The sequence below is a fragment of the Poeciliopsis prolifica genome, unplaced genomic scaffold (genome assembly GCF_027474105.1).
Source record: "Poeciliopsis prolifica strain line A6 unplaced genomic scaffold, Auburn_PproV2 SCAFFOLD065, whole genome shotgun sequence".
Classification (NCBI taxonomy): Eukaryota; Metazoa; Chordata; class Actinopteri; order Cyprinodontiformes; family Poeciliidae; genus Poeciliopsis; species Poeciliopsis prolifica.
In genome coordinates this window covers 1,478,475-1,490,614 of record NW_026562440.1, presented here as the reverse complement: position 1 = coordinate 1,490,614, position 12,140 = coordinate 1,478,475, and the positions used below count along the sequence as shown (strand labels likewise).

The 12,140-nt window shown below is 36.9% G+C and overlaps 1 protein-coding gene across 1 annotated transcript; it reads left to right on the top strand.

The window, feature by feature from the left end:
- The first annotated feature begins 4,503 nt into the window (after positions 1-4,503).
- si:ch211-142k18.1 (uncharacterized) lies at positions 4,504-11,741 on the top strand. The gene is made up of 3 exons (XM_055020053.1): positions 4,504-4,676; positions 9,090-9,616; positions 10,481-11,741. Exons 2-3 carry the CDS (start codon positions 9,096-9,098, stop codon positions 10,617-10,619), a joined length of 660 nt encoding a protein of 219 aa, XP_054876028.1. The 5' UTR covers positions 4,504-4,676; positions 9,090-9,095; the 3' UTR covers positions 10,620-11,741.
- Positions 11,742-12,140: the final 399 nt, after the last annotated feature.

Here is a 12,140-nt window from a genome sequence, read left to right as displayed (position 1 = left end):
TTTAAAATGTTAATTTTGAATGCATTTTGGTCATCAGAGCTATTTTTTCAGCATATGTATTACCAAACAAGAAAACTGTAGGCATGTCATTCAAGCATACGCATGTGATTTATGCTGTTGTTTAAACGACGTTTCACCAGCAGCTCTTCATAGGTGCAAGTTATTTAAGGTCACCTTCTTGAGCCAGAGTGATTTACAAGCCACTCTTAAAATTTCACATCATACCTCCACTGGAAGATTTATTAATTACAACAGACTTTGACATGGTATAAATTTTAGAGCTCAATATTATCACAATTTCCTGCCTGTTAGTCACAAAGCCATGCAATCTGTGCAGTTGAAGGAAAACATGGGACAAATGGGCAAAGCAGCCTGGTTCTGGGCACTGAGAAAAGCCTAAACTGTGTTTGGGTCCCAGAGCAGATTTGCAGAGTTTATCAGCCCCAGCACAGTGCGGCATTCATTGCGCGCACACACTGCTGTGGATAAGAAGGTTGGAAGAGGATGAAGTCCTTGCCTTGGTCAAGAACAGCCCTGAGGGCACAAGGTGCTCATCAATTAAAACAAAGCTCACACGTTCTCTGGGTTGATATATTCACAGTCACTGTTTTACTTACGGTGTATATATTGAACGCTCCGGTGTATTATTTTGATTTGAAACTCAAAGTTTATCAGAAAACTCAAACACAGGAAAGAATTAAAGGCAAAATGATTCAGAGTTGAAAGTAAGACAAGAACCTTTGACTCTTAAAGCATTAAGATTGACTCTATCTCAACAATTATTTAGTGTTGTGGGCTCTTCTTGCTTCTTTTTAAAAAACAAATACTGATGCTGAAGACAAAATCATTAATTTAACATTACACCTTCTCCACTAAAATAGCATTTTTTTATGTATATACAATGGACTATACCTTTCACCTACAAATATAATCATAGGCTATTCATTTCACTGCAATATGTATCACTTATCACAAGTTGAAATGGTTTTTGAGTCACTTAAAAAATACATGTTGCAGTGAATACAAACACTCGATTTCGTCCATGTGTTGCCCTCATTATGTCTCGGGTAAAAAATCTTGGTACATGGAGATCTGCAGATGGCTGAGGACATTTAATAGTCTGACGTTTGACAAAGAACATCTGGTCTCCTGCAGAGTGAGGATAACTAGTGTGGTGGTTTAGGATTTATTTTTGACGTTTCGTAAACAATGACATAAAATGTATGTGTAGTTCAACAGGAAGAAAGGCATGTCCGTGTAATGGGTAGTTTGTTTCTGACGAAGCTGAGTTTATGTCACATTGCTGTATTTTTCTTTTTTTTTTTAAATCTGACCTGAGATTTAGCACCATTTTGATTACAAAAGTTATTTCTATTTGCTTAATCTCTAAAGGAGAGGCCATCATCTCCAACTGTCTTGAAATTGTGCAATTTTATTGGCAGAATTGCCTTTTTAATTAGTTGACTTTGGTCAAGCATTTTGGGGATCCTTCCCCAAGCTTCTCGCTCGAATTCAGCCACATCCCTGGCTTATGTCGAGAGATGCCATTTCCCAGCGACACCATCTGTTTTGTGAAGTGCAACAGTCCCTCCTGCATAGAAATACCCTCACAACACTCAACTTTATGGTTAGGATAGTGTTCCCAGGCTTGCTAGTCTCCTCCAAATGTAATATAATCAGATAACATTCTCCAAACATTAAGGCCTTTGTCCATGAGTTTATTTGTTAGCTGGAATCTGACTTTCAATGTTGTTTTGGAAATAATGGCTTCTTACTTACTGAGTGGCCCTGCAGCCCAAGTCAGTTTAATAATATTAGGCAGCATCTTCATTTGTGAGGCTGATGCATACATTTCATATATTACAAATGCAAACAGTATGATATCTAGACATGCAGTTTATATTTGTATAATTATTATTATTTGACCAGATCAACTCAGCATGTTCATTTACAAACTTGAAATTGTACATTTCTCCTAATCTTTTTCATAAAGTTACACAAGGACATCACCATAATATTCCAGAAGCTTAGAAAGCCATGATACTAAAAAGTATAGGCTTTCCCGAATTATTTTTTTGTATTTGTATTTTTTTCAAAATTTTCCAAAAGAAGAAACTATAAAATCTAACATTAACCCATTTTTTTCTTATTTGGTGAAATTAATCAGTGGAAAATCATAAATTAAAACTCTTTCACATGGACATAACTTCATGTTGTTTTTATTTGACAGCAGGTTGCAAAATGGTCCAGATTTGAAGAGCAAAGTGGAAATCTCCCACAAAAAACACAAGACCCCCTAATCATAAAAAAAAAAAATAATAATTAATATTTTTAGAAGCTGCCAACACAAAACCGTTCTACGTACCTGGCTCTGTCTAAGCTGCATGGCTGCTTTGTGTGGATGCCTGGTGTCTGTCAATCTGCATCTGCAACCGAAGCAGCTGAGCGGCGCAGAGTTTCTACTCTCCTCTTCACTAAAACATTTTTGCAATTCCAGATGACAAACTAACAAACTTTCGCGCGAACACATACATAATCCAAAAGGCTGAAGATCATAAAAACACGAGTTCACATTTTATTAATGCAACCTTTTTCTAGAGCAAAGGTGTCCTGGTAACTGTGCAAATTAAAAACAGGATTCTGCCTTTCAAGTCATCCTCACCTTAAATTTGTAAAACATGCTGGTATATTGACCATAAAACTGCTACAGAAATTCAAGTAATGAATGCTGGTTTAATGGGATAATTGATTATGCACATCGATCTTCATGTATTTCAGAGGCACAGCAGCAAATCTTTCCTATGCTGTTAAAAGTAGCTGCTACATTTTGTTTTAATTCAATGGAATGACAAGTGAATAGTTGCACAGATGGGAATTCACCAAAAAGCAATCTACCTATGTGATAGAATCAATTTAGAAAACAGAAACAAAGATGGAAAAAAGTTAATGGAACCATTTTATTACAGAGGAGCAAACTAATTTAAAACATCTTCTAAACTGATAAGGTTTCCTGCCTTTCTTGTAGGATGAGCTTATAGCCACTCCTCCGAGATTAATCATGTTTTTACTCCAAATCCCATTTCTTTTGGTCACTTCCCAGAGCTCATGATCAAAGCTGAAATTAGAAATTTTGACTTTTACTGTTTGAAACAGACAATACTCCAGTATTCTTCCTGTTTTACACCAGTTGTGATTCAGATTCAAGATGCTTTAACTCCTTAACAGAACTGAACCCTGAATTCACCTCTTTCTATCTCACAAACAGCACCCCACACTCCGATTGATGCCCTAGTAAAGTAAGTGGATAAAAAGCTTCAAAATAATTTGAGATCTTCCATTGTTTACTTTATTTGGTGCATTTATTTCCAAATAAAAACAAATCTAACTGCTGCTTCAGGCTAGTCTATAGAGATGAATATATTGAGTCAAAAAATAAAGATCTTGAGCTATCAGTCCATCCTTTAGATATTATTCATAATTGAAAGGACAAGGCTCTAGACACAAACAGCTAAGATTAATTTCTTCCTTAGAATGATTGGACAACCTTAGAGGTAAGGTGAAGAGCTCATCTGGATGGAGTTTAATGTAGCTGCTGCTCCTCCAAAGTGTCAGGTGAAATGGTTCATGTTGAATCAGGATGCCCCCACAGAGCCTCACTATAGTGCTTTTCTGTCCACATCCCACCGGTGGGTTACTCTGAGGCAGACCCAGCACTGTAGCTGGAGGGACTATGTCGTCCTTCTAACCTGTGAACGCCTTGGGATTCCCAATAAATTAAGATTTCTGGGCTTCGTTTATGGGACTAATTCCTACAATCCAATCGCAGATAAGCAGAAGAAGATGGATGTTTTAGGAAATTTCTAAGTTGACAATACCAATCAAATTGATATCGTTTTATGTTTCTTTTATAAAGTCTGTCATTCCAACCCTAAGATAACTTTGTAATCTTTTCTGCCATGATGGCACTCAGATTTTTCTGCTACATCGCATGAAAAAGAGACACAGAAACATTCCCTGTCTTCATAGATTTCCACAAATCAGACTATTCACACTTCTAACGCAAAACACAATGCTCTCAATACAGCACAAATAACACAATCTTGTCTTTACACATATAGGTTAATATTTTTTATATGTTAACATGAACAGAAAAGTTTTTGGACCGGAGTTAATTTGCAAGAGAAAGTAAAACTCTGGAACATGCCACAAGAAACTCAGACCTGAACATAATTAGCATTAGCAAGGAAAAACATGATGAAAATGTATTATGTAGGTCTCCAGAAGTTTCCATTGTGCTATCAAGCCCACATGCCTACTTGCCATAATCCCCATATGTGAAGTAAATTAAGCCCATTCTTTCCCCTCCCTACTTCCAGCCTCTGTACCCATAGCAGAGAAAAAGAAATAACTCAGTTTTAGCCTTTTCTGAAAACATTCCCCTTCCTTATGAAACTCCTCCCAGCAGACATGCAGAGGCACACAGGCGACCAGACTCTCCAGACTTACTCTAATTGCGTTTGCGTGTGTCTGCACTTTTCTTTCTCTGACATGAAGGGAAGAGCTGAGTTATTTCTTCTTTCTGCTTGTAAATGGTACTCTTGAACTTCTGAGTGGATCCTGCAGACTAAAAGAGCAGAAGTGGAAGAATCCAGAGGTGCAAAAATTACTGGAGTTAGGTAAGTCTGATATGTGGACTGAATGATACCTTATATAGAGAGTACACTCTGGTTTTTCCCTCACACATTCCTCAGCTACGGTTAAGATGCCCACATCAATTACACAAACTTATAAGATATTAAAGTAAATGCATTTTCTGGAGACACTTGAACTAATGTTAATGTTCATTAATAAATAACTGGGGCTAAATATTATTAACATACAATTTGGATCTTAAAAGATGTCATTAATATTTTAAGTAATAATGTATTTCTGGTTTATTTGTCCTAAAACAAGTTTGATGGGATTAAAAAAACAACAAAACAAAGTGTGTTTTCCAAACTTCTCCAGATGAGAGATGAACTAAGAAAATTTTTTAAGAACAATATTTCATCTCACACAAATACATTAGTTATTCCCGAATGTATTTGCTGCAGAGACAAGTAAAGAGCATAATCCAAAATTATCAGGTGCTAAAAGTCAATATCAATAACATATATTTTCTTTATAAATTTTGTCCTCATATTCTAAAGGAGAAATTCAAAAATATTTTTACTGAAAACAGAGAAATATGAATGCATGATATGACCAGACCATGAAGATGTTAAACATATTGTATGCTTGCAAGTTTATATAACATTGGCCTTTCTTACTATTTAACAATTAAAACTATCCACTCCTATATATAGCAGAAAAAAATATGAACTTTTTTTTGGCACCGCCTTGCTACCAGAACCTTTCTTGTCATGGTGCTGCTGACGTAAATGTATTTTGACAGCTGTAAAGCACACCTGGTCAAGCTCTGACAGGAGGGGCCATGAAGCTGAATGGCAACCACCCAACAAACTCTCAGATTTGCTCCTAAACCTGGACAGACAGAGGAGGATGTGTGCAAGCATTTCTGCAAATTACAGAATCATTTCATGTTGATGCCTCATTTTCAAAAAAAGAGATACGTCTATTCAGCGGCATTTGGGGATTTAAACCAGATTTTCACATACACTATATGAAACTAACCCTACAAAACTTGTACCAGTGCTTGGCATTGTCCACATGGAATCAAGACCTGTACTGACACATGATGAAGAGCCGCTTTGTGAGAATAATATAAAAATCCTGCAAAATCAAGATTTAAAAAAAACTTTATTTTTGAAGAAATGTCCTGTGCTATGTTAAGGCTAAAATTCAAGAGTTTGGCCACTGTGTGATATGGATGGGAAAAAAATGCTTACAAAACTGAAAAAAAAAATCATCCTAACTTTAAAGGTAACCAACAAACCTGATTCAAAAGCATATTGTGAGAAGCTTTTGAAAGGATCACCAAACAGTTCACATACAAGTCATTTCATGTAAAAGCCTGAACTTCTTAACCTCAAAATACTTTAACAAAATGGCTAGAATATCTCAAATCGTTTTGATATCTGGCTAAGAGAGCTAACTTTGATACTAAAAGTTGGTGAGAAGAAAAAGATTTGAATCTTTCTATACAAAGCATTCACACATCTGGCTTCAACTGTACAAATCACTTGAACAATGTTTACATTTTTTCTCATGAACTTTTTTGTTTTCATTAGAACCAAATCTTCATAACTATTTCTATTTCGGGATTTAAACTCTGAATATGACTTGCACGCTGTTGTATTTAAAGATTAAGGTGAAGCATTAAAGGGTTTGGCAAACTCATGGCTTTCCCTTTGTTGAAACGCTTTAAGCCAAGAGAAAAGTCAGCCCATAAAAGTCACTTCCCTGTGACAAATCCTTTGCAGCGAAGCCAAGAAAAATGCGACTACGTACTGCAGTCTAACACAAGCACAGTTTGTACCTAACCGTCTGCATCTTAACTTTCAAGGCATTTTTCAAAGACACCACTGTTGCTGCAAGTCTGTGATACACTGAGGACTGTGCAGGGCGTTAGCAAAACAAATTCACATCTTTTCCAAACAGACAAATTCCCTTTTTATCTTATTACTTTCAGACATAAGACCAGTCTTGTCACTGTGGGCCAACAGGGATTTGTTTTAGTGCCGCTGAAACAAGCGTGGCCAAAGTTTGTAGCAAGAAAAGGTTTTTGCATCACCACAATTAGGGGGCAGATTTCCCATTTAATTTATAAATAAATGTGCCATTTTTTTGTTTGTGGTCAGCTAATTGGTTTTAATACTCAAAATAACAAAGTAAATGCAGACTGAATAAAATAATTGAAGAAGCAGATGTAACGCATGCCGTCATCGACTTGGAGCACATCTGGAAAACTCATTAAATCTGACTTTATTTTACATGTCAGGTCATCCCAACTGTAACCATTCAAATACGCAAAAAAACATTACTGTGATATCAGGATATAAACCTCATTGTCCCAAAATTATCCTACTTGAACACGTTTCCACAAAAACCACTGCAACCTAATTGAAATTGCCATTTAAACGCAGAGGGAACCCTCAGGGTTGTTTTACGGGTCACTGGGTGTCTTTCCACACCACAAGTTGCCTTAAAATAAGCACTATTTTATTATGTTTGTTTCAGCAGTTTTCAGAACAAGCTGTTCTGAAAGATTATAACTGACCAGACTTTCCTCTCAGCTTTGACGATTTAAAACGTTTTGAGCCAATTCTGACTGTGATTTGACAGCAGAAAGATCTCTGTCATGCAGTTTATGGTGGATGCCTTTAAATATTTTCCATTTCCAAATGCTGAAGAGAGAAAACTAGATAGCCACATGAGTTAATCAAAAACTATAGTTTGAAAAAAAAAAAACAAATTGGTTCTTTTCGTACCCAGAAAGACAAAAAAAGACTTCCTGAATTCACATTCTCAAGAAAGAGTTTTAGACAACCACTGGAAATAACAGAAACTCTACTGTAAGGAGAAGTTTCAGCTTTCACAGCCTTGGCGTGACACGCGTCACCACATAGTCTAGCCACAGAATGTGAAAAGCTTATTACTGCTCCACAGTTGAGGCGGCACGGTTTTGTGCAATAATGTTTTTTACAGCAATGATATAAATCCACTGAAAGACTAAATTTAACCTATTTTACTTCTCACAACAGAAATAGAGAGACATGAAAATTGCTGATGCATCGATTTACAGTAAAATTGTAATCTTCTGAGGATTCCAAAATACATTTGAAATTTCATACACATATTTTGAAGGGGCTGCATGGTGGTGCAGTTGTTAGAACTGCTGCCTTGCAGGAAAAAAGATGCTTGTCTTGATTCCGGATCTTTCTGCATGGAGTTTGTATTTTTTGGCCATGCATGCAGGAGTTCTCTCTGGGTACTCTGGCTTGTTCCCATAGTCCAAATATATGGTGTATCCATGACTCTAACCCAGTGACTATTGCAGATGGGCACCAGACTCCATGTGACCATCCAGGTATAGGCGAGTGTAGACAGTGAGACTTTATATTATTGATTAAAATAGTGTGAAGTTATAAAGAGGGAGAAGAATTGTTGCACATGTGTGTATTTAGTCTGAACCGACGCAGTAGCTTAACCCTCTGCTGCAGTGAGTCGGAAGGATTTTGTGATATTCCTCTACCAGCTCTGCACATTCAGAGACCTCAAACGAAAAGAAAGAAAAATTGTTAGTGCAGACAAAATTACTGATTTGAATTGGTAGATGGATAGATTTACTTACCTGTAGTAAGAGTCTCTAAAGCAAGTCTTTCTATTAAATAGAAGTCACTCAGATAGCAGCAACCTGTATGTAGCAAAATAAGACATACTCTGTATATTAGTTTATAACCTGCATGTGGCATTTAACAAAAGTTCAACAGAAAAAAGGTTGCCTGATAAATTGTACATAGAAAAATATGATTGCTGCTAAAATATGCGGTGTGACATTCAGAGAGTCAGATTTATGAACCTTGTAAGTATTAGAGAAGAGTCGCAGCCACATTTAATTCTCAGCTGGTTTGTGGAAAAGAATATAAATAAGACAAACATTTCTGGAAATATGTCAGTATCATCTTGAGAAAGTGATTTTGAACAAACCTTTTTGCCATTTGCACAGTGCTGAGGATTCAAAAAGTAGAACTCAAAAAAACATATAAATTGGAGCACAAGCTCTGCTGATGGACCAGATGTAAAGTGTAAAGAGCTTAAAAGTGACAGCTGAAAAAAAACAACAAAAACATCAGAGCCAGTGATTGTGAGCAAGTACTCTACTTTATATTTACAAGATGTTTCCAGCCATAAATTCATCTTATTTACTGAGCTTTTCAAAGGTGCCATTACCTCCTTGAAATGAATAAACATCAGACTTGCATTTCCTCGACACACTGGATGTTCATGCAGTTTAGATGTTTGTTCATCTGAAAGTTGCAACATTAAGCTTTAACAGCATACCTTGAACCCAAACCATATCCTCTAATTATCTTAGAAATCATCACATCTTTTCATGAAATTCACAATCACTACCTTTATCTACTCAGGCTACCATGTGGCAGTTTTGGATGAAGCTCATCTTGGCCTGGATGTCTTTGGCAACCCCGATAATTGGCCAAAGTGGAGATGGCGACTGTGGTTCAGGCTTTGACATCTTCCCTGGCTTAATGGCCACCAATGACACTTTGGAGGCTGTAGGTGACGAGCCTGCGAGTGTGAAAAACGAGCGTCTCTCAACCCCGTCATCAGCGTCCCCCTCGCTCCAATTTGAACCCCAACCAGATAAGTGCTCTGTCCACTTCAGCACTAAAGCCGCTGCTTCATCTCGAAAGCTGAAGGCCCGGCGAGAGGAGCTGGACTACCTGCGGACGATTCAACGCGGCAACAAGGCAGTGGTGGAGAACTTGGAGCAGTTTGTGGGGGCGGAGCTGGGGAATCAGAAATATGAAGATGTGATTAAAGAAAACATTATCAACATCCAGGAAGACCATAAAGGCTGTAGTGAGGATTTAGAAAAAGCTGAAGAAGATTTGAGAAAACAGCTGGAGGGAGATGGCTTCGCTGGGATGGAGAAGTGAGTATTGGTTGAAGTTACAAACTAACAATAAAAAGAGGAGGAGATTTAGCATTTCATCAAACATTATTTATTATTTTTACAATAAAATGTATTTTTGTTAAATTTTTGACTATCTTGTTCAGGATAATCCAAACAAAGAATGTGTACTGGTGGCAGTATTGTGTTTTGGACTAATGTAGAAACCCACTGGACTGATGAATCTTGCTGCTGTTCACAGACGTTTTTAAGCATCAAATAGACCTGTCTGTCTGACAGACAACACTGTGCCCAAGTTGAGTCATCAAAGGGACAAAACTGCAGCAGAAAGACTGAAAATTAAAAATATTTCAGGTGTTTGTAAATGGCCTAATTAAAGTTCAGTGCTTAAACAAAAAAGATGCTGTGGTGGGACGACAAGAGAGCTGATCAAAAGCAGTTGTCTATAAACCTCAATATTCTTAATCAAGATGAGTGTGCAAGAAATTTCTCCCCAAAAATATGGAAGATTGATAGTCAGGTAAAAAAAAAAAACAATTAAGGCCTCAAAATGTATTTCTACAATTAACAGAATCATTTGGTGAGCTTAATTTTTCCCACACAGATGATGATATGTCATAGAAAATGACTGCTGTTTGTTTGTGCACCTGATGTTAGCTTTGGATCATTTTTCAAGCCTCCAGACATATCATAAAATGTAAAACAAGTTGCACTTTTTTTCAACGTGGCTGTCACTTTCTGAGTCCATTTTTCTATTATGAAAATGTCAATCATAATTTACCCCCTGGGAAATGGACAGTAGGCCAGTAGGCAATCCTTCATTTGCCTTTTCTGTTCTTATCTTTCTTCCTGAAACCTGTTTTCTTTTTTCAAATTCTGGCGCAGAGTAAGAGAAGAGTCTGTGGTCTTTGAAGAGATGCTTCATGCTGCAGCGGACATTGCCAGCAAGTTGGAGAGGTCGTCCCAGTCCCTTCATGTTTCATTTACACGACAGCTGAAAGACATTGCCAGAATCCACCAATAGGAAACTGATGATCAGAGTTTCGAAACTGTTCAGATATCAGTTTCCAGTTGAATAAATGTCTGAATAAAGGCTGGCAAACTGTTATGTACCAAGATATACAGACCTAAATATTTTGTGTATTTTTGTTACTGAGATGCAACGACGTCTTCTGTTACCAGGAAAGAAAATGCTACAAGTTGTGAAATGATGGTTTAAACAAATCGCCTCTCATGGGGTGAGTCATAAAAGCTAGACTTGTTAAATATTATCTTTAATTCAGGAATTGTTTATGAAATAGACACACAATCTTTGGAGCAAGTCTAACATTTGTAAAGCAAACTAGAAGGGACTTTTGGAAAGCCAGCATAGTGATTTAATAAACATTTAGAATGAAAAGATTGTTGATAAAATATGTGTTTTCAACATTTAAAAAGTAAACTGCACTCACTTGATAGTTTATTAGGTCCAATTTGCCAAGACCAAATTGGACCCACACCTGTTGTGGAGATTCCTATACATTCCTATACTTCCTATACTTCCTATACATACTGCGACCTCTCGCCCAGCCTGCAACTACAGAAACAAACAACACAAAACTTAAGAGGAACTTTATAATAAATAAAACAATATATATATTTCTAGAAAACGTTGCATGTATTTGTTGAAGAAGGTGCTCTGGACAGATGAAACCAAACTCAAGATATTTCACTCTCCAAAATGTTAATAGATCCAAGAACTGTTCTTGGTGAATCTTGGTGATGCCATGTGTCATTTGTGCTGCAAGGATGCTTTTCTTCAGCAGGAAAGGCAAACTGATTAGAGCTGATGGGAATATAATACAGCTAAATACAGGGCAAATTGGGAAGAAAATCTGTTAGAGACTGCAAAAAGCTTGATAGTGATGAGTGATTATCTTCAGGATTATTCATCCTGAGCATACAGAGCTTCAATGTAATAGTTTTTAGGTCAAAGCGTAATTGTATTTTTTAAATGGTGTAACTCAGATTTAAGTCTGATTAATCTTTCAAATTGTTTCACCCCGGAAGAGCCAACTGTGGAGCTGGTTTTCCTGAGTCTCAGAAAGAGTATGCTGTTAATTTAACAATGTATGTCTGGTCCAATAAAATCATTTTTTTATTATTATTCAATGATATTACGCAGCTTCTGTATTCATCCTACGTTGGGGAAACTTAAACATATCCAAGTATATTTATTCACTTAGTCTGCCCTCTAGCTGCTCTCCACAGAAATATCATAAATATATTGACCTGAGTGAGCTGAGCTGATTCTTTGAGTGAAAAACGTTTGAAAGAATTGCGCAAATACTTGACATGAAACTATAATTTAACACTTTCTAATGTGCTTAGATTTAAATGTGGTATTTCAGTTGCCTTTGCATCTAAGGTTTATGGCAATCATAGTGAGAAAGAGAAAGAGGGAGAGAGGAAAGAGAGAGAGAGATGAGAAGGAAGAGAAATAGGAGGAGGGACTGCTGGAGGTGTCCTACCAGATAAAGGGACGCATGTTCCCTAGTTGGATCCA

Excerpts from the sequence above, each read along its gene's own strand:
- si:ch211-142k18.1 (XM_055020053.1), top strand. The coding sequence starts at position 9,096 with ATGTGGCAGTTTTGGATGAAGCTCATCTTGGCCTGGATGTCTTTGGCA. Across the intron at positions 9,617-10,480 it reads GGCTTCGCTGGGATGGAGAA|AGTAAGAGAAGAGTCTGTGG; the intron begins GTGAGTATTGGT and ends ATTCTGGCGCAG.